Source organism: Schistocerca serialis, chromosome 2 (genome assembly GCF_023864345.2).
Source record: "Schistocerca serialis cubense isolate TAMUIC-IGC-003099 chromosome 2, iqSchSeri2.2, whole genome shotgun sequence".
Lineage (NCBI taxonomy): Eukaryota > Metazoa > Arthropoda > Insecta > Orthoptera > Acrididae > Schistocerca > Schistocerca serialis.
Window position 1 is genome coordinate 427,638,150 of NC_064639.1, and position 23,141 is coordinate 427,661,290.

General features: G+C 43.8%; 1 protein-coding gene across 1 annotated transcript in view; it reads right to left on the reverse strand.

Annotated features, from left to right (window-relative positions):
* Positions 1-17,972, reverse strand: part of LOC126456037 (adenylate cyclase type 3) — a 418,454-nt gene extending 400,482 nt beyond the window's left edge. Inside the window, exons 1-2 of the mRNA XM_050091793.1 lie at positions 17,958-17,972; positions 17,744-17,862 (exon numbers count right to left, since the gene is read on the reverse strand). Coding sequence (XP_049947750.1) covers positions 17,744-17,862; positions 17,958-17,972 — 134 coding nt within the window. The remainder of the gene's footprint in view (positions 1-17,743; positions 17,863-17,957) is intronic.
* Positions 17,973-23,141: the final 5,169 nt, after the last annotated feature.

Here is a 23,141-nt window from a genome sequence, read left to right on the forward strand (position 1 = left end):
TTCCAGGTTAATGTTTCACCAAAAACTGCACTGATTGTGCACTTCTTGGTAACTGAGGAGTTTCCTAAATACGAGATCATAATGACAAACGTCATGCATCCTCGAAATCTACTGGATTTCTTATCAAAGTTCAGACTTCAGCTAGGCATATGTTGAGGTCTTTTCTTTGTAACTCCTAAGAGTCTAGTGAGTCTAATGAGACGAAGCTCCATAGGTACGCAATATGATTAGAAGCCACTTGCGAGGAACTGTATCGAAAGCCTTTTTGAATTCTAGAAATATGGAATCAATTTAAGATCCGTTGTCGATAGCGTTCATTACTTCGTGGTAATAAAGGATGAACTGTGTTTCACAAAAACGGTATTTCCTTAACCCTTTTTTGTGTGACAAAAGATGGTTTTCTTCGAGGCACTTCATAATGTTCGAACACAATATAAGCTTTACAAAATCATACTGCAAATACATGTTAGATATATGAGTTTGTAATTCTTAGGATTGCTCCTATTTCCTCTCCTGAGTCTTGGTGTGGCCTGTGTAACCTTACAATCTTTAGGCCGTATCTTTCGTCGGGCGAGCGTTAGTATGTGGTTGTTAAGTATGGAACTATTTTGTCAGCATACTGTGAGAGGAACGGAGTTGTTAAACAGTCGGCACCGGAAGACTTGCTTTTACTGATTAAGTTGCTTCGCTACTCCAAAGACATGTACAGTGCTTCTAAGTTACCCATCTCGGCAACAGTTCTTGATTCATATTCTACAATATTTATTCCGTCTTCTTTGGTGAAGAAATTTTGGAAAACCGAATATAGTAACTATGTTTTAGTGGCACACATCGGTAACGCTACGATCGCTGTTGTGTCTTTCCGCTGGTGTAGTTCACATACGACCAGTTTCTTTTTGGATTTTCTGCCAGATTTAGAGACAGAGTTTCGTTGTAGAAAGTATTAAAAGCATCTCGCACTGAAGTATAACATTGTGGAAAACTTCGCCAATCTTGGAGGTTTTGCGTTCATTTAAATTGGGCATCTTTTTTTCGTTCTGCAACAGTGTCTTTTGTGTGTCTCATTCGGGGACGGGGAACGGGGCGGGGGGGGGGGGGGGGGAGGTCAGTTTCATCTCCATCTCTTATTAAGAAAGTTGTGTGACAGCGTGTGGAGCATCAACATATACGAGTACAACAAATGCCATACACACAGTTCGCAGTGAACACCAAGTTGGGGTACTAACTAAGGGGTGTTTGTAAGAGTTACATCTGCTTTCTCAAGAGTGAAGACAAGAAGACAGGAACCTGATTCAGCCTTGAGGCAATTCGTCGTTAAGAGACCCTCTTACACGCAGGTGCCAGTTCGGCGGTGTTCTGCTCTCTTAGAGAATGAAATTATTGGCATGCTCTGCATGTGTTGAAAGAAAATATATGTCCGACGTATTCAGATACGCATCGTTTCAGCAAAGAGAAACGGGCGGTCAACTTTTTATTGCGAAACAGCGCAAAACACAAAGTTTTCGAGTGTCTCTCGTGCTCGACTGTGACACGTCGCTGCTTTGTACCTCATACCCTATCTCGTGACGCTTCCTTTTTCCTCTGGAATGGAACGTAGCCTCATCACTGAAAACCAAAAATGAAACAAAATCTTTATGTTTCATCTCCATGCGTAGAATGACTTCAAAAAAGTCTACACGTTGTCCTTTGTTACCATCATGAAGGGCCTGTAGCAATTTTATCATGTATCGCTTAAATCATAAACGTAACGGTACAACACTCGAAACATACAAAGGTAATTGTTAATTTTCGGATAGCACGGCGAGTAGACTTTCGCGGAATATGCACAAATATTCGCTGAAGGCGCACCACTTACGGATTTCCCCTTAAAAAAAAAAATACGAAAATCTTGAGACTGCTGGTAATTGTGCTTTAAGCTGTAGGAGGTGCAGTACCACATAGGGATGGTAAAAACCGACCGGTTAAAACCGATGCCGTTACAATAGTTCTGAGTAACCGGTACTTTTCGGTATTGTTTTTGGCCTCAGCTATAACAGGTTTTGCTTTCTTTACTAATAACCGGGTAAAAAAACCAAATTATCGATTAGTCATAGCAGCAGTACTAAAATTTTTCGTTTTTAAACAAATCTTTTTTTTTTTTAAATCGAGTAATTTTTTAGTAAAATTTCCATTACTCTTAAATCTTGTATTATAATAGAAAACGGGGAAAGAGATCAGTGCTATTCTAATAACAATGGCGACAGAAACGAGCAACAGACACGTGGCACTCGAATCGTTGCTGGATAATAGTGTACCTTTTAAGATGTGGCGTGGCTTATGAGGTGGTATGCTTGTACGTGCAGTGTGCAAGACTTCTCCCATCTGATCTGTAATTATGGTAGTTTCTCGCTGTCACCGTAGGACATCAGCTGTGTTACAGAATGGTACCATCCCTAGTCTGGAAGTATTTTACGAAGTGCGGTATCACCGTTTTAAAAGATTAAAAACATGACAAGCCACAACAAACTTGCGACATCATATAAAGAGGAAATTTAAAAACATGACAATTCACACATTTGATGACTTTACCTGCTTGTAGACCTTGAAAACGACAAATTAACACGAAAAATAACGTTTTTCAACCTCAGTTTTCACCCTTTAGCACTACTATTCGTAATGCCCAAACAATGGTATGCTCCCCGGTCACAACATGATTTTTGAGCAGAGTTTCAAAAAACAGTTAGAGTCAATAGAACAATATTGATGATATTGAATAATATTCCAATACTTACCACTTTTCAAGAAAAGCGGCGGTGGATTTGCCTATTTCATTTAGCATGTACCATGAAACTAAGGAGTTCAAAATTCTTAAATCTTTGCTCGATTTTTACGTTTATTTCAGAAGCCGATTATCTTAAGCGATTTTAGCAGTAAGACAAACTACCTTTATGTTGTAATAGCTGTTGACGTGAAAGGTCAAATAATGTAACGGATTTAATATACATGCGTGAAAGGACGTACAACGTCGCTTCCATCACCCTTATTATCTGTTGACCGACAGAGGCCAAAATGATTAGTGCTATCAGGTGTTACCAGAATGGTATGCAACGTTATGTGTATTTGCGTGAAGAGACGTACGAGAACATAAAAGTAGTTTGTCTGTTCCACGCTATATGCGTTCACAGTCCTCACTTGTTTACGTTTCATGGTTCAGTACCTCAAGTACCTCATTTTAAGAAACTAGTTTAGCTTTATGTTCTTTTTACACTATTTTGGTACATATCCTATAGCACTATTGAAAATGACCTCTGTCATTAGATATTAAGGGCAACGAAGGCGACATTGCACGTCCTTTCACGCAATTACATTAAGCCTGTCACACTAATTTGACCCTTTTCTGGTCAATAGCGCTTAGAATTTAATATAGTAACTTTACACGCGTATCCAAGCGTAGTCATCAAATACTATCAACGACCCCAAATAATTGAAAAATGGGTTATTCATCCCCCACCTATTTTTAGCCTGCTTCTAGCTGATGGTATTTTGTCTGTCCTGCGTGCATGCGTTTTGACCATACGTGGAATTTGCTATCCCACATATATATAGTTTCAGCCTATCCACGTTCTATAGTTTTATAAAATCGTCCTCGAGCTAGGACATTATACATGTATTAACTTCCTGCGCCTTCGACCCGGTCATCGGATCAATTTCGTAACACATTTTATGCCAATCACATGGAAGAAGACGATTTCTCAATTTGCGCATGTGCGTTCCTTTCCGACATTCTCACAGCCTAGCTGCCGGCGCCACCTCAGTTTACGTGAGAGCCCGCGGCCCACCGAACGTCGGCTGGGGTGAGGAAGCACGCTTATGACGTTTGAGCTAAGCACAGCTATTGACATGGCACACACGTACCGTTTATTTTACATTTTATGAGAGTCTTTTTCCCTTTTGGGCGTTCTGTATTGATGTTGGACCATGCCTCTTTAGGCAGTTTGTAGTTTTAGTGTGTTCCGAAGAAAGCGTGGTTATCCGCACCGAAACCTAGGTCAACATCCGGTTTCTATTTGCAATCGAGGCGGATTCTTTATAGTTATTGAATTATTCACGATTGCTGACCCGCTGCAATGTTGATAGTTCTCCTTTGTCATTTGTCTGATTTGATGCGGACGGTCATGGATTCCTATTCTCCCATTCATCTCAGAATTGCTCTTTCCACCTGCCTGAATTATTTATTGGACATATTCAAATCTGTGTTTTCCCTTAAAGTTTTTACCCTCTACAGCTCCCAATAGGACCATGGATGTTACTACCTGATGTAACCCATGTCTTATAATTAAGTTCCTTCATCTAGCAAATGTTTTCCACATGTTCCTTTCTTCCCCATTTCTGCATGGAACCTCCTCATTCTTTACCTCATCAGTACGCCTGATTTCCAACAGTCTTCTGTAGCACCACATCTCAGACACTTTGATTCTCATCTGCTCCGGTTTTCCCTGTTTTCAAAATTATTCGCTGTCATGCAATGTCGTGCTACACACGTGTATTCTCTTAAATACGCACAGCAGAAAAAGTTCTGCATTACCTCGGATCCGAGAGTTCCGAAACAAGTACAGAAAATTGGAATAGAGATCAACATAAACATCATTTCCGCCCTTTTTATTGCTCATGAAAGCCACACATTGGATTGTGTACCACCATACAGCGGGACTCTCAGAGGTGGTGGTCCAGACTGCTGTAAACACCGGTACCTCTGACACCCGGTAGCGCGTCCTCTTGCACTGATGCAGGCATACTATCCAAAAGTTAATCAAGGCACTGTTGGTCCAGATTGTCCCACTCCTCAACGACGATTCGGCGTATATCCCTCAGAGTGGTTGGTGGGTCACGTCGTCCAAAAGCAGCCGTTTTCAATCTATCCCAGCCATGTTCGATAGGGTTCTTGTCTGGAGAAGATGCTTGTCACTCTGGTCGAGCGATGTAGTTATCCTGAAGGAAGCCATTGACAAGATGTGCACTATAGGGGCGTGAATTGTCCATGAAGACGAATGCCTCTCCAATATGTTGCCGATATGGTTGCATTATCGGTCGAATGATGGCATTCATGTATTGTACAGCCGTTACGGCGCCTTCCATGACCACCAGCGGCGTACGTCGGCCCCACATAATGCCACCCCAAAACAGCAGGGAACATCCACCTTGCTGCACTCTGTGGACAGTGTGTCTAAGGCGTTCAGCCTGACCGGGTTGCCTCCAAACACGTCTCCGATGATTGTCTGGTTGAAGGTATAGGCGACACTCATTGGTGAAGAGAACGTGATGCCAATCCTGAGCGGTCCATCTGTACCGCGCTGCATGGTGTCGTGGCTGCAAAGATGGACCTCGCGATGGACGTCGGGAGTGAAGTTGGGCATCATGCAGCCTATGCGCACAGTTTGAGTCGTAACACGACGTCCTGTGGATGCACGAAAAGCATTATATAATGTAGTGGCATTGCTGTCAGGGTTCCTCCGAGCAATAACCTGTAGGTAGCGGTCATCTACTGCGGTACTAGTCCTTAGGCGGCCTGAGCGAGGCATGTCATCGATAGTTCCCGTCTCTCTGTATCTCTTCGATGTCCGAACAACATCGCTTTGGTTCACTCCGAGAAGCCTGGACACTTCCCTTGTTGAGAGCTCTTCCTGGCACAAAGTAACAATTCGCACGCGATCGAACCGCGGTATTGACCGTCTAGGCATGGTTGAACTACAGACAACAGGAGCCGTGTACCTCCTTCCTGGTGGAATGACTGGAACTGATCGGCTGTCGGACCCCCTCCGTGTAATAGGCGCTGCTCATGCATGGTTGTTTACACCTTTGGGCGGGTTTAGTGACATCTCTGAACTGTCAAAGGGACTGTGTCTGTGATACAGTATACACAGTCAACGTCTATCTTGAGAAGTTGTGGGAACCGGGGTGATGCAAAACTTTTTTTGATGTGTGTATCTTCCTCAAATTAAAGCCTATGTTTGATAACAGTAGATTTCTGTCGTCCAGGAACGCCCTCTTTTCCTTTACTGGTCTGCTCTTTACATTGTCCTTGCTTCGTCCATCATGAGTAATTTTACTTCCAAGGTAGCAGCATTGCTTAACTTTGCTATGTGATCCCCAGTTTTTATGATTAGTGTCTTGCTATTCTCCTTTCTGTTAATTCTCATTATTTTGGTCTTTTCTGGTTTACTCTCAATCCAGGTTCTGTATTCCTTCGACTGTTCGTTCCCTTCAACAGATCCTGTAATGCTTTTCCATTTTTACTGAGGACAGCAACGACATAATAGAATCTTTTATTGATTTCCTTTCATCCAGACTTTTAATCCCATTCTTAAAACTTTCTTTTATTTCCATCATTGCTTCTTTATGTGTAGATTGAACAGGAGGTTAAATAATTTTGCTTGTTGTTTACAACGTTGTGTTTCACAGCCAAATGTAGACGTTTAACGCTTCTTCCTTAAACTGCGCTATGTTTTGACGCTGTCATATCCTTCCATCGAGGACACGACGCCAGGTGCTCGATGAGGAGAGGCTACAGAGGAATGTTTGCGCCGTATGCTTTCCAGCGGAATCTGTTGCGCTAGTGGCGTCCCACTATCAGAAATATCGAAATAATCTTTGCTACCATATACGCATATTCTCTGAGTTTTGTATGATGTCGTCTAGAGATCAGAATATTGGACATAAAAATCATCGAATCCTCGAGCCCTCACTAAAACGTGATGTGCCAAGACAAGAGAGATGTTCATCCACTAATTTAAAATTTTCGGAAACATTCTTTCACTGGACATTTAACAGCGATCGGTGTAAAATATTACAATTCAGTAAAACAGTCTCGATTGCAACAGATATTTACTATAGTTAGAGACTGCTTTCGGTCTATAATCCTTAACGCCGTAAGCGCCGTGACGGCGGCTGGAGGCGGTAGACGGAGCAAAAACCGTGAGAACACGGACGTCAGCTGCATCCAAGAATGTCGTTCGCGAGGAACTAAGTTCTCATTAGGTTTCTGTAACTGAACCGTAGAATATACTCTTTTTAATAATAAATGTGCGTGTAAATTGACTCATATTAATGATTTTTGATAACATGGCTTGGAAATCAGCGATCTAAATTGTATTGTAATAAAATAATCAACCTAGATTGGATAATATTTTATTCGTGGTAATCGGTCTCAATCTTTGAAGATCATCTTCACACCTGTAAGTGTCTGCATCGAGCAGCCAACGAATGTGCCTTCTGGCAGATATTGGGCTCCGCTCGCCGCCTCCGCAAGTCGCTAAAAGAGACGCCTGATGGTCTGAAGACGACCTTCAAAGGTTGAAACCGGTTACCAAGAATGAAATATCTTGCGATCAAGACCGAGTACGTTATTATGACTCATTTTAGTTATTTCGATGGAGTATAAGTCGTTTTTGTGTCCTCTTACAATATTGGTACCAGTGAGACAGACTGTCATGCTTACGGGGAAGGTAAGTAAAGCAATCTCTTGACGAAAGATCTGCAAATCTTTTAGTGATAATTCAGACTGGTGAAGTAAATCACAGTTAGGGGACATGACCGCTGTGAACCAGAGCAATTCAAGAAATACAGTTGGCAAAAGTTATTTTATTTAGCATGTGGATCAACGAATTACAAATAACAAAGGAGGGTATGATGAGAAGAATAAGGTGACCGCCATCACTGGTTGAAAATACAGTTATCAGAGACTCTCTCTCTCTCTCTCTCTCTCTCTCTCTCTCTCTCTCTCTCTCTCTCTCTCTCACACACACACACACACACACACACACACACACACACACACACACACACACAAACACACACACACACACACACAGACACACACACACAGACGAGCGAGAGAGAGAGGGGGGGATGGTGGACGCCTTGCCGAGTGTCCATCGTGTGCACTTGGTCACCTTGAATTTCACAACTGATGCGATATCGACCGACAACGCTTCTACAGCATAGCTTACTCATCGACGTTTGGTGAAAGTGCTGTCAAAGTAAGATAGTTTATCGTTGTCAGAATCAAGACGTTAAGTCCGTAGCCATGTGAACAAGCCAAAACACCTTCACATCGATTTCCGCTTTCCTTAGAGCACAGCGTCCAGTCAGTCCACAAGCAAATAGAGGTCAAAGTCTGAATGTAGCTCGTAATCATTCAGTCAATACAAATGCAATTAGAGGTCAATCTCTGAATATTAGAATAAGAAATTCGCGAAAGCGGTTTTGGTATTCGAATAATTGTCATATTCCGACACCATTTCGGTAATGGTGATTGTGAATAGGCTATAAGGAATTTCGATGGGATAGTGGAATGTCGGTAAAAAATTATAATCGCATAATGTGCTGCGTTTTTGCTTCATGTATAAGGAATTGAGCTATATTCGAGCTTCTGCTTCGCGACACACCGCTAAACCAATATTTTGATGTGACTTCTGGGTATAAAGTGAAAGAATACCTATAGATGCGAAGCGGATGAGGTTCAAGGTAGAGGATGAGAGCGAGATAGACCTAAAACTCTAGCCACTATTCTATGCTCCATTGGAATTAACTCTGATGTGCTTCGGAAACTTAAATTTTGTTGACAATATTTCTATAGCTACTGAGAAGATGCTCGATAAAAGCTCGGCTTCTTGATTGGAAAGACTGTAGCTCAAAGTCGCGCTCTGTCGCCGCTAACCTCTTCCCTGCATGCTGTCTGTCGTCGTGTTTGTTGATGGTAAACCACAATGCAGTGCACCATTAATTCCTTTCCGTTTCGAATGTGTTTGGACGACTCATAAACGCAGATTGAGCTCAGCGTTTCATTTTCGTACTTTTGCGTCAATATTTGCTTATTCGAGGTATCTTGTCACGGGATGGTACATCCGCAAGTGTTCACTACTAAAGAAATTAGTTAATTTTTTTATTTCGTCCATCTCTGTTACACTGATACGAAATTTTGCTGCATTGGTTATAGGTTTCGGGGTGACACGTCCATTCACAAACGGCACACCTCATTATCAACTGTTACGGACGGGTCAGCCCGAAACCGGTAAGCACTGCAGAAAAAATTTGTGTCAATGCAGGTAAGTCGAACGAAATAAAAAATTATCCAATTATATCAATATTGCAAGCTTCTCCGTTGGGATTTTTCACGACTTGTAAGAAACAGTTGAAGTATGAGTTCTCGTACTCAGCACATCCGGTTTGTCAAAGGAGATAAATCTGCATCAGCTTACTGTGTCGGACGCCACGTAGCAAATCCTGACACGCCTCTTGATGTCCGAGTGAATGCAAGCATTTTTAACACAGGTTGACATTCTGGTATCAGCCTATTCGCAGAATTTTTCAGCCACATTCCGAGGAATTTAGATCCTGTGTGGGAAATGTCTTCATAAGAGTAGAATTAGACCGGTGGCAGCAGTATTTAACTGGAAACCGTAAAGTGGCTAAACACCCACGAGCTTCTGGCTGAGTGCTCCTTGGCCACTGTCGACTGCCGTGTAACTACTGCTGCCGTCCTGCCACCTGTGACGTCACTGTTGCTCACTCCAGTGCCGTATATGGTAACAGGTAAGAGTGGTGTCTGTTCTGTCCGGACTCCCGTTGGAATCAGAAAAATGCGAGTACGGGATTAATGAGCGGGGGTCGTCGTGGTGCAGCGAGCGAGAAGTTGGAAATTTGGGTCTGACGGAAAGTGTGCTCGGATAGCCGAGTCGACAGTCAGCCTTCGGAATGACAGCAGCTCGGGCGTCCAGTTTACGTTCCTACCGCGTTAGCGCGCGGCCGTGGTGGTGTTGTTCTTTACAGCCGTGCAACTTACTTCCTCCGACAGTTATCGTTGCCATATGAGGTACCAGTAGAGCTGGTGGTCGCGGCGTTGAAACCCATATGGTGCAAAAATTGGTACACCGTACCACGTAGCCAGTTCTGAACTGGGTGCACCAGGTGCGCATGGACCTTACTAAATACGTCTCGTCCTACGTGAACATCGGCGGATGCCGTGTCATCGTAATTTACGACGGTCAGCCAAAGACCTGTTCGGAATGCGGGCAAAAGAGGTATCTCAGTCTGTATGCAATGTCACACTAAGCAGCTGCCGACGGAGCAGTAGGAGATGACGCCCGATCTGACGGTGCTCCCGTCGACATACTTGGAGACCCTTAATTTTCTTCAATCTGTTCATCGACTGGAGATAGAAGCGTCGACTTCAGTCGACCCCGAGCAGCCTGTGATGTGGCGGCAGGACACTGCAGATGGACATTCTCCACTGCCAGAGAGCCGCCTGGCATAAATCTTGCAATTCGAAGGAGGAACCGCTACGCAGGAGGAGTTGGCCATCGCAGATTTGGTGGTGAGAACTGACGCTTTTGTTCCTGATGGAAACGATCCGCAGAAGTTGTCGGATACCGACACTCATGCCTGACAACAAAGGACTCGAAACAGACAGAAAAGGAAAACATCTACTGGCTTCATCCAACACCTGCAGGACGACGTCTACAGAACACAAAGCAGGAAGGTATGACCGTCGGTTCCCACGACGGGATTCGTTCCACAGGGGAATCGAAGGAGACTTCTCACAGTGCCATGCCTGTGGATGATGGACAGCGGATTGACTAAGTATCTTACACTGTCACAGATGGGCTGCAAGCATCAGCCGTCCCGTTAATTCCGAGGGATGATAACAGCACAAGCCTGAGTGCGTGGACCGACCGTATTGGGGTCGTGACACCAGTGGACTTAGGAGGGGACACGCTGACGGCATGGCCTTCAGCTAGTTTGCCTCCACCCCTACCAACGGTCGTCAAAAATATCGCCATCCCGTGCCAGGCCTACCAGATTAGCACTATAAACTTCGATACCCTCAGTTCCCAGGCTAACATGCAGATCTCTCGTGACATGTTGCGGGCGGCAGAACTCGACAACGCACTCCTCCAGGAAGTGCGCCGGAACCAGTTCCCGCTACTTATGGGTACGAAGTTTACAACGTGCCTTGAACTGATAATGGCTGCAGTACGGCCCTTTTTGTGAAGGAAGGCATCGTTTTTGATGGTGTGACAACATATCTCCTATCAGCATGAGGACTTGCTATCAGGGCATCAGGACTGAGAATGTGTACGGTCCCTCCAGCTTCCAGTAAGGACAAGGGGAGAGACCGTTCGAAATTTTATGCGCAGGAAGTCAGGCTCTTATTCGAGGGACGCTACAATCATATCATCCTAGAGGTCGACTTCAGTTGTACCCTGTCACCACAGGATCAATGCCATACTTCAGCATGTACAAAGAACTGTAACGCGAGGTGCAAGACCTTTGCCCTGTCGTTACCTGGCAGGAATACACATAAGTTACCGGACGATTGGCGAGTCGCCTCGACAAGTTAACAGAGTCTACATCTCATGGAGACTTCGATGGAGAGACTTGATGCTGAGACATGGCCGACAGCCTTTACGGATCATGATACCTTCTTCTGAACGATCTGCCTCCCACGACAGAGGGTGTGACAGACCAGAAGCTCATGAAATATGAATGTAACACTACTCCAGGATCTGGAGTGTCGGCGGGGCATAGTAGAGATCTGGAAGAACTGTGAGAGGTAGCATCCGACGCTTCCTTTCACGATCCAGTGGTGACTCGATTGCGCAAAACCTGCACTGCAGCGTGTGGTGATGAATTCCGGTAGAGAGGATATGCGTTGACAGCAGCACATCATGGAATATCATTTTATGCTACTCTGGAAGATATCTGCCCAACCACCATCACCAGGATGTGAGGCTGAGGTTCAGTGATTACAAGCAAAATTCACTACGCTTACACGACATCGTCTTGTGCACTTGCGTAGTCAAGACAGTATCGAGGGTCCATGCATCACGTTATCCATGGATGTCACAGATGTCGAAGAGCATTGGTCCCCATACAGGATATCCCAGGTGACCAGCGCCTGACGACGCAAAAGGATATCACCAACGTCTTCTTGGATCATTACTGGCGGTTCTACGTCACAGAAGGCCATGATACTGTGGAGATGGATGAAGTCCTCCACTTGCTGCACCAGACCCTCGATGGAGACGAGTTAGAGAACCTCACTGACTCGCTAACGGCGGAAGACGTAACCAACGACCTCCGCAAAGGGGCGCCCAACAAATAGCTGAGCCCAGGTGGTCTCCTGATAAGGTTTTTTGTTTATATGTTCCATGATGTTATGATACCCTTATGAGTTACAATGCATCGGGAATTGATGAACTCTGCCTTTGTTGACAGCATCCTTATATTTGTACCATAGCTATTTGCCAGGAGGGTAGTTTTACCAGCCTCTTACGCTGCTCAACAGCGATTTCAAACTCTTTGCGAGAGTTCTGGCTACTTGCATTCGGAGTATCCTGCCCCAAGACGTCCCTGCAGACCAGAAATGCCTCAGTGGTAACAGCTACATCCATACGGTGTTCATTTATTATCGTGATGTCATCGCACTGACGGAGGTGTGTAGCCTGTGGAGGCTTTCCGTGTGTGTTGACTTTGACCACGCTTTCAGTAGGGTATGTCAAGACTATCTTGAGAAGATGCCACAGCAGTTGGCCTTCCCCTGGTCCTTCATAAATACTGTCACATACCTTCTGTGTGATACTTCACAAGTTATGATCAATGGACGTAGAGCGGGCAAGATCACTATTGCTTGCTCTGTGAGGCAAAGTTGCCCCTGTTTGTGGTTATGTGTACAGCTGCCTTTGAATCACTGTTACATGGACTACGATACCGGCTGCAGGGACTTACGCTGAGGTACCTATCCTTCGTGTGCTGTGCATATGCGGACTATCAGGTGTTTTTAGTGCATACAGCAGATGAAGTCCAAAGATCACTGGACTGGATTGCCTAATACGGTGCCACAGCCAGAAGCTACTTGAAGTTGGGAAAGTCTGGATCAGCCTCCTAGAAGGAAGCTTTGCCCCATACTCATTCTAAGATACAATAAAATGGCTGGGGATTATCTTTAAGTATGACAGTCGTCAGATGGCACATTTTACCTATATTTGTCTGCTACAAGGCATACGTATGGATGTCTGTGTCAACTTGTTGCAATCTTTGAACTTGGTCCAATGGTGGGCTTATGTAAACATCTAACAGGCATCCAGAGTACCACATCTGGCTACCGTCTTTCAAATGCCAAAGACGATAGCACGCAGTTTACAGGCAGTCTTTGGTCACTTCGCCATTTATGGGATGATCATCAAAGTGGGATACAATACGCTCTCCCTCCCTACCGAAAACAGCAGTCTCCTAATTGTCAGTGTTTGGGTTAGATCAGCTGCTTTATAAGTCGTCACGATGATGAAGATGTGGAATCATCACCAGCGCAGCTTCACAGGAACTTTGAATGAAGAACTGACCCCCACCTCTCATGAACCACCAATTGCAGTGGCGCATATTTCACCAACACTGCCTTACCTTAAGGAGTTTTTTGTGGACTTCAGTTATGTCAATGCTGACCTGCCGAGAGAGCAGCTGCAAAGGGCTTGTGATGTTTATTGCCAGATGATGCGAGCCCATCCCCGAAATCCAACTGAAATCCGTCTACTCTCAGTTACTTGCCCAATGGTCTGACGTTCAGCACAAGCCGCTCTCCTCGATTCCGACGCCAGAACGACCAGGTATTAGGTGGTCAACCACAAATATACAGTATGAATCGCTAGAGACTCCATTCCGTACATATGGCAGATTCTCCATTATGTTCTGAAAATCATCTACCTGATGCAGATGAACAGCGTCTGGAATGTGGAGATGTGGAGGTTCACGAGACATGTTAGCTCTCATGGAACGAACGACTCCTACAGCAGTGACTCCGATACCCTTTCTTATCCGATATGTCGTTTTATCCATGTACTAAGATGACTGCAGTGATATGGATCAAGTGTCTGGCCATATTGAATCTTTACCGGCATGGTGACACACACTTTCCCTCCTATTGGAAAGATTCAGAAGTCTACGACGTTATCCGCGCTACCACCAATACTTTGCTAATTATCTGGGTAGTGTCTTCTTGGACCCTCCCCACAGTTGCGTGTGTCAGGTATGGGAAGTTAACCTCATGGGCATGTCAGTGTTACGAAATGAACTGGAAAAAGTGGAAGAACCATTTGAATGTTTTCTTTGTTACAATGTTCCCGGCTCCAATGGTGGGTTGGAAGGATCAATGGAAATGCTGATCGATGGTACCAGTGGGTGTAGTGTCTAATGTTGGTTCCACCAGAAGGGTGGCCGTTACGCTCTATGTCTGTTTTAATTTTGTTTTTTGTTGTTTAGTTACTTCCTTTACCCTTAGAATAGGGGGGGGGGGGGGGGCACCATGGCACAAATAAGGATGCTTCGTTTAACCCGCTTTCTTGCTCCATCCAAAAAGAAAATTATTGGAGGGAGTGCTTCGGGAGTGGGAAGCGGGAGGCATAGTGGCCAGGCCTTGGATTTCGACTCCTGGACTCCTGCCCCTTCGGAAAAGAAATCTCGTTCTAGAGAAGCAGAGCATCCGGGTTTCGAGTCCCGGTTCGGCACAGATTTTCAGCTTTCTTCGTTGCATTGCTGCACTGCCCTGCGCTGCTGGAAGCCATTATTTCCTTTCTATCCGTTATCACACAGTTTCTACTCCATTCCTTTCACCCGAATTATTTATGTACACGTGTAATGTTTTTGTTGTGCAATCGCCGCACCCGCTTCAACCTTCCGATGACCGTGTGACAAGCTTAGATAAGCTGCAGACTCGGTCTATATGAGCATCCCAGAAACCATTTGTTCGTTTAATAACAGATGTCTTGCCGAAAGTCGAAATCTCTTGTGTATTTAAAAAATTGACACAGTTGGTAGCGCGAGAAAATTTTACAATTGTACATTGCCGGGATTCCATGGATTCCCCCATAACATAACCCTACGGTGACGAAACGTGGCGCAGCGTTTAACTCAATGGGAATCGCGCGTTTAGAAGTCTAGCATAATAAGTTCTCTAGCCTTCCTGTTATACTACATTGATGAAATGACGATTCCACGATTTTCCATCGTTAGCCACTATATTGGCACTGCTGCCGCCAGCAGTATATTTCACCTTGTCTACTTTTCCCTGCTATCTGAAAGACTACATTACACCCGATAGCAACTGGATACAAAAGGCCGTGACATTATGAAAGTCCACCTTTAGCTGACGGAGTTGCTTTGGATCGACTCAGCCACAGTAGCACAGCAGATACCATCACAGAAGAAAACCATGGATAAGCAGAAAGTTAAACTCAGCCGCTTTGACAACAACAAAATCGGACAGAACATGAAACGACAGAACGTACCGTTATCGACTTGGCGGCGAGAAACATCGATGCTGGTACCCTGCCGCTCATAACTTCGCAACATCGCCACGAAGCATCCCTTTCAGTGACATAACAGGTGGTGTAGAGCAATCAGTTCACAAGTCCCCAGTGAAACTGCAGAAGAAATTCATTGTTTCTAAATCCAATTCGCTAGGGTCAAACATGACAGCTGGACGCAGTTGCTTCCTGCACTCATCACTGTACCGCCAGGCGATGAAGGCAACATAGCCGTCGTAACTGAACATGGCGTTAAGTTCCGGTTCAAGCTGGAGGAGCAGACGTAACAGTTTTTTCGTGGGACCCAACATCCAGAGAAATAAGGAAAACGTTGGAAAACTTCAAGCATTCATAGCTGGAAGAGAGTGTCATTAAGAATCCCCTCCCTCAGGCAGCTCGACCACCTACGTTTTATGGTCTGCCTTAAGTGCATAAGAAGGAAACACGCCTACCGCCCATCGTGACCATCAACGGATCGCTCTCTTACGGCCTTGCAGAACACCTGCCCAGCCTCCTTACTCCGAACATTAGTCACTGCCTGCACCAAATTAGGAACACGGCCGACTGCATCAGCCAAATTAAACGTCTGCGCCTTGAAGATAGAGATACGGTTGTCATTTTTGACGTCGTATCATCATTCGCACAAGATACAATCAAAGAATACATACATTTGTTGTTTGATGACGATTCTGTGGATTTAATTACGCATTAATTACGTCCCTTAGCTCCAGTCCTAGCCAGTCTGTTTATAGAGTATTTTAAAGACATCGAATTTGACACGGCTCGTGTTATGTGTAGTTGCTTTTATCACTACGTCGACGTCTGGCCTCAGGGATGCGAAAGCTGGGAGAGTTCTTGGACCACATCAGTATCATTAACGACGACTAGTTCACCATAGATGTAGAGACGGACGGTGCCTTGTCATTGTTTGACGTCTTCGTCCGCCAACAAACAAAAGGGGTGTCTCAGACACAGTGTTTACCGGAAATTCACCAAAACGGACTGGTACCTGCGCGCTACCAGCTACCAACACCCATCGCAGAAACGTCCTGTTCTGAAGACTGGTACATCGAGCGGAAGCCGTTTCAGAGGTTGAGACCCCGCCGAAGGAAGTGACCAACTTACGGAAAGTATTCAAGAGAAACGTCTCCTGCTATCTACAAATTTCGCACGCCATTTTTGCGAATAACTTAAAGTGAAGGCTCCTGGGGAGGACACAAAGAAACTTACGTTTTTGCTGTTCCGTAGCTCAGTAACAGAAAAGATTAGCTTGCTCCTAAACAGGCACAAAACTCATTCTGTCTTCAGGTCTTCAGCACAACTTCGAGAATACAAGAGGCCGGTGAAAAATTATGTATGGTTCAGATCGCCAGGGATGTATAAATTATCACGGTGGCGTGGAGGCTTTTATAGTGGAGAAAATGGGCAAGATATTTAACAGCACCATATTGAACACGAAAGGTGTCGCCGCCTAAAGTGTCATGGAAATCAGCGTTAGCAGAATATGCTGCGGAAAACGAACATCGATTTACATTCGATGATACATATAGTATTAAATAAATAAATTGTGTCTTGGACAACGTTAAAGAAGAAGCAATCAAGATAATTTGCAACAACTCTCAATAAAGTCTATGGCCTGTAGATTAGCACAGCGGGTCACACGGCTATCAGAAGGTTTAAGCGGGTGCGGCGGCTGCGCAACGAAAACATTGCCGCATATGGCGCTGTGCAGTGACGTCACAGGTGGATGGCAGCTAGGGTACGTAAGGACAGCAGCAGCAATCATACGACAGTCACCACTTGACAATGGCCGAGGAGCGGTCGGCCGAAAGCACTTGGTTATTTAACAACCAGATGCGGCTCCAAGCTAGAGAAACTTTTATTGGCATTTGTCGCCGTGAAAACATGCTTTCGGACATAAAGGGGAGGTGACTGGACGTGTTAAGAAATCAGGGAATAATTTATAAGATGCTTGAAGTAGCTGTTGAGGGAGAAAGATTGCAATGCGTCCAACAAATAGTTAAGGCCGTTGTGTGTAAGTAGGTGACACTATGAGGTGAAGAGACTGACGCAGGAGACGAATTCAGTCCAGTCAGAAGACTCACGACAAAAAAATTAAAACAAGTCATATACCTCATTCCCAAACTGTTGTCAGTTTGGGAGCAAGCTTGGAGCCTGCTGCTTCCATTAATCAATTTTTTATGCTGTTCACAACTGTCTACGCCTAATCTTTTCAGAATAATTCACCAAAAAGCAATTCTTGTAGCCGGGGTCCTAGGTTTTCGTTAATCATGCATTTTGTGGTCTTGTGGTAATATTTCCATAAAAACGTTGAACCCCTAACAGATATTACTTTATATCTAACCGAGAAGTGAAATATTAATTTTCAGAAATGTAAGAGTTCTCACCTGACGTTCTCGTGCCGGCTCATGTAGATCTTCTTGAACTGACTGTCCTTGGCGGAGCCCAGGTCCTGCCGCATCTTCACAGCCACGTGCTCCGGCAGCACCGACAGCAGCAGCCGCTCCTGCAACAATAACGTGCCCAATGCTCTGTATACGGAGATCAGGTTGACTAAAAGTGTATTCAACTATTTATATTACGAATAAGAGCAAACCAAACCTCAACAACACACATTTCCCACAGATTTTGCTACTAATAGTCGGAAAACTGGTTTTGTATTATTACTTGAGATTTTATGTCAATCTAACCTACTCCTTGTTTGATATCTATAAGACCCGTATAGAATTTTTTAAGGTTACTGCATCTCAGAAACACGTTGCCAATAGTGACTGCAATTACCTCTAAAATTATTAACAATGTTTTTTATACCTGTAGAATTCCGCAATCGTCTTATACAATCTAACATTTGCTCAATGATTATGCCTCATATTTGTTCACATTTTGTTCTAGAAAACGTTCGTGTCTCGCTCATTGTGTCTTGTTTACAAAAATGGTTCAGGTTCCCGAGAAGGACATTCAAGAAGAAGACTCCTAACTGGAGGACAGAAACGTTGCTACAGATACGATGTGAAGAATGACGCTGTCTCTCAGCTCAGAAGCCGGCCGCGGTGGTCTAGCGGTTCTAGGCGCGCAGTCCGGAACCGCGCGGCTGCTACGGTCGCAGGTTCGAAACCTGCCTCGGGCATGGATGTGTGTGATGTCCTTAGGTTAGTTAGGTTTAAGTAGTTCTAAGTTCTAGGGGACTGATGACCACAGATATTAAGTCCCATAGTGCTCAGAGCCATTTGAGCCATTTCAGCTCAGAAGTTCCTGACAGATTAATTGTTTTTTAATTTTTGGTCATCTGGATCCGCATTTCTCAACCTTTTTTTCGTTTGGGGAGCACCAAATTATGTTTCAAACTTTCACGACACTTCTACATATAATTTTTTCCCCACATGCACAAAAGGAAACACATGTAGGGAATACAATACATTTTTTGTTGTTATACTTATAATCATGTATAATGCTGGACGATTTCTTACAAATTGGGCTACTTCAAGAAGGAATTGGCCGATAATTTTTATGATCTAGATGTTTCATCTGCGGGAGGTTAGAATATAAACATCTCGCGACAAACCTAACATGTATTCGCGGCACACCAGTGCGTCGCTTCATGGCGGTTGGGAAACGCCGGTCTGGCCATAAAGGTAATTAAACAGCATATCTGGCAGTTTATCATAAAATTGCTAAACTTATATTTGATGTACTTCTGGGCTGAAAAAAATGATCAGTATACTTTTACGCTAATATAGGGTCCCGGAACTGAAATCACTCCACTTGCACAATGATGGGTGACCTCTCGAAGATAAATGTGCTTTAAATTATTTTTGGAAATAATTTATACCAAACTTCTAAGTTTGATCAGCCACATGACCAAACCGTAAGTTCATCTTAATGTCATCGAAAGCGAATTAAATAGACGTCGAAAAAGACTGTTACTATACTGCTGGACCGGAAAAATGAACAGTATTCTCCGGTACTAAACTAGGCTCCTCGGACTGGACTCACTGCACTTTCGCTATCAAATTAAACAAGGGTTTGCTCTGTTTGTTGGTTGGTTGGTTTGGGGGAGGGAACCAGACAGTGATGTCATCAGTCCCATCAACTAGGAAATGAAGTCGGCGGTGCCCTTTCAAAGGAACCCTCAATGCATTTTCCTGAAGCGATTTACGGAAATCACAGAAAACCTTTTATCAGGATAGCCAGGCGGGTGTTTGAACTATCTTCCACCCGAATCCGATTACAGTGCACTAACCACTGCGCCACCTCACTCGGTAATCTCTATGTTTATCTTTGCCTCCCAGGCTACGTCGACGTTAACTCGAAAATATTTTTTTTATTCTCTCGGGAAGGTTGAACCAGTCTTTCCTGCCACCCTGTGTTTTAGTTGTACTTGTGTAATATGGTAAAGCCTATATTATCCCCGAGTTCTCATCCGATGGAACAGATGGAAAATCACAAATGCCCTTCCAATAATCTTCAAGAAAACTATAGAGAGAGATGAAGGTTTGACAACAGTTAGTAGGGTCACATGGATATAGATTGCTTTATTAACACAGAGAAAGGTTATAGTGGGGAGCTGTGCCATACCAAATGTCGGACTGAAGACCGCAACAGCTACTTCATATCATAGGTACTTAAGGCGGAACATGCCATATGTAGTGTCCTGCGGTCGGTAGAATAGAACTAACAGTCAATTTGAACGCACTTTTTTATAATTAAAGAAAAACGCCTTCTTGGCGTACAGTAAGTGTTAAACGCAAGAACAGACAGAAAAGAACCTCACAACTCTTGTGGTGGCAAACCAGATAAGGAAACAAGACAACGGAAGAATATACTGACCAAAATCGAGACTACATAATACAACATACTACTACAATGTTACGGCTAGTGAATACAATGCTACAGCCAACGTAAGTACTCGGCGGATCTCTTCCTAGCAGTTGCTAAACACAGCCGGTCTGACAGTCTAGACGTGCTTATAAAGCCAGGTTGGCGGAGTGCTACATGAGCCATATGAACTCCGAGTGGTGGAACACTGTCACATGTTGTCTGGTGAAGTAGTTCCATGTTTATTTGGAAAGTCTGTTATTGTTTCTGTCCGCTGGTGATGTTTCTCTGCCCGCTCCTGAAAGGGGATCGGCAACCCATCTTGCGTGTCGGTTATGGGGCCCCTCTAATAATAAGGGGCCGCTACGACACCATCACTCTAATTAACGTTAACTGCAGTAGTGTCAAAATTTGAGAATTTTTCACCATATCGCATTCCCACCTTCACTGTTTTTTTTTTTTTTTCTTTTGGATCGATGAAACTTTTGTGTCCACCACTAGAAATATCGTAACTTGTACCTTACGTATACTTTGTTCAAGAATTTTGTGATTACCTCCCTATTTACTCATTTAATCATCTGTTTCATTACTAAAATTAGATGCAAGATCATAGCACACATTAGAAGAAAATGTCAATAAAAATTACAGTAACTATTTCGTTGACATAATGACATTTTACGAACTGAGACTTAGTAAACTGATAAACTGTAAATGAAGTAGCTTGGGCGGTGTAAAGCCAGAGCTTTTAAGACACATTCAAATGTTCAAATGTGTGTGAAATCTTATGGGACTTAACTGCTAAGGTCATCAGTCCCTAAGCTTACACACTACTTGACCTAAATTATCTTAAGGACAAACACACACACCCATGCCCGAGGGAGGACTCGAACTTCCGCCGGGACCATAGGACACATTTAATGTTCGTTTAAGAACCTATGATTTATTGGTGCATATTCTAAATAAAGTAATACCACTAATAAATAATTTTTTACTCATGTGCTACAGACTACTTTTTTTAAAAGTTCTCATCAGCGGTGAGAACTATATACAATAAGGTTGACAGCTGCATACAAGTGTATGAGAATGTTCATAACAAGATTTAGACCAATAATGGAAGAAAATAGGAGAGAAGAGTGTATGGTTTTTAGTTTGGGTCGTTCATTATTGAAATTACTCTTTTAGCTCAGTATCTTTAGGGACTGTGAGCATGCTTTCGATGGAGTAAACAGGAATGTGTCGTTGATAAATGTGCAAGAGAAAGGAATATCATATCTTCTGGGATTCAAAGCATTATGTAACACGAGGAAGATATTGCTAACAACAAGGAAAAACAAGTACCCGAAAAATATACATGCCAATAGGAGCTTACGACGATGTCGTTGATAAATGTGCAAGAGAAAGGAATATCATATCTTCTGGGATTCAAAGCATTATGTAACACGAGGAAGATATTGCTAACAACAAGGAAAAACAAGTACCCGAAAAATATACATGCCAATAGGAGCTTACGACGATACGCTACGTATCACACGTTTTCTAGTTTGTTTTTACAGCACTTAATTTTACAATGGATGATAAGTCCTCTCAAGACCACAGCGGGCTCTCATTCGGAGGACAACGGTTCAGATTACGGTCCCGTCGTCCATATTTAAGATTCCCATTGTTGCCATCAATTGCGTAAAGCAAATGCCGGAATGGTTCCTTCGAAATGGATACGGCAGATTTCTTCGCTAGCCTCCCAGATCCGAGCTTATGCTGAGACCCTAATAACCTCGTTGTCGATGGGACATTTCTTCTGTCTTCCTTACAACCAAATCGTAACAAAAGCTGGAGAAACATGACGTATGGAGAGCAATTTATGTGTTACATACCCTGAGTTCTGAACAGAACTTCTGTATCGATTATAATATGTTAATTTACAAACCTTTTTTATCTTTGGACCTATCTGCAAGCATCGTGGTAAGCCCCTCAGTCTCGTATTTGCTAATTCGCTGGACCCGACAACCTGCCCTCGCTAAAGATATGTTCATAACATACCGTCAACCCTAGCCCGATCCCTCCGTTTATTCACATGCAGGACGGCAGAGGCACGCTGACATCTGCTGCAGGATGGTCACACACAACGGAGCTGTAACGGGCTTAACTCCGCAGTTTAGCCACAATTCACGGTCCTGGAGTTCTCCCTGGTTCTCGTCACGCAGCATGAGCCGCCGCGCGGTGCGGACTCGTAGAGTACTGAGTTTATGGGGCAGTGCAGTGGCAACAAACAGAAACGGCCAGGCCGCACACCGCCATTCAGTGTGTGACCGCCTCTGTATCCGCCCGCACCATGCGCAGAATGAAACGCAGAGGGTCTCCGACAACGTTTTCTCTGCAATTAACAGAGAGTTTGTTATGATGCTGTAATGCAATAATTCTATATACAGCATTAAGCTTCAGGCGAGCAAGTTACTTATTCCTTAGCAACGTCTGTATTTGTCTTTATTTATCTGTCAGGTTCCGTAGATTCATGCGAAACAAAGCTACTGTGTCACGGAATGAGTAAGTGCGTAGTTTGCAAAATGATTATTAGAAAATTTATGAACAAAAGTGTTAATAAAAGAAGACAAAAATTTGAGAGACTATAAGAATAAATAACACGTTACAGAGAAACTTTCTCAGATAGCGCAATAAACTCCTGTATAGAATAGGAGTGTGCCAGAAAGAAACTTTTCACTTTGGATTTAGGGGCAGAAATCCATTCCAGTACGATTATGCCATAGGTGGTAAATCATTGGAAGCGGTAACGACCGTAAAATACTTAGGAGTTACTATCCGGAGCGATCTGAAGTGGAATGATCACATAAAACAAATAGTGGGAAAAGCAGGCGCCAGGTTGAGATTCATAGGAAGAATTCTAAGAAAATGTGACTCATCGACGAAAGAAGTAGCTTACAAAACGCTTGTTCGTCCGATTCTTGAGTATTGCTC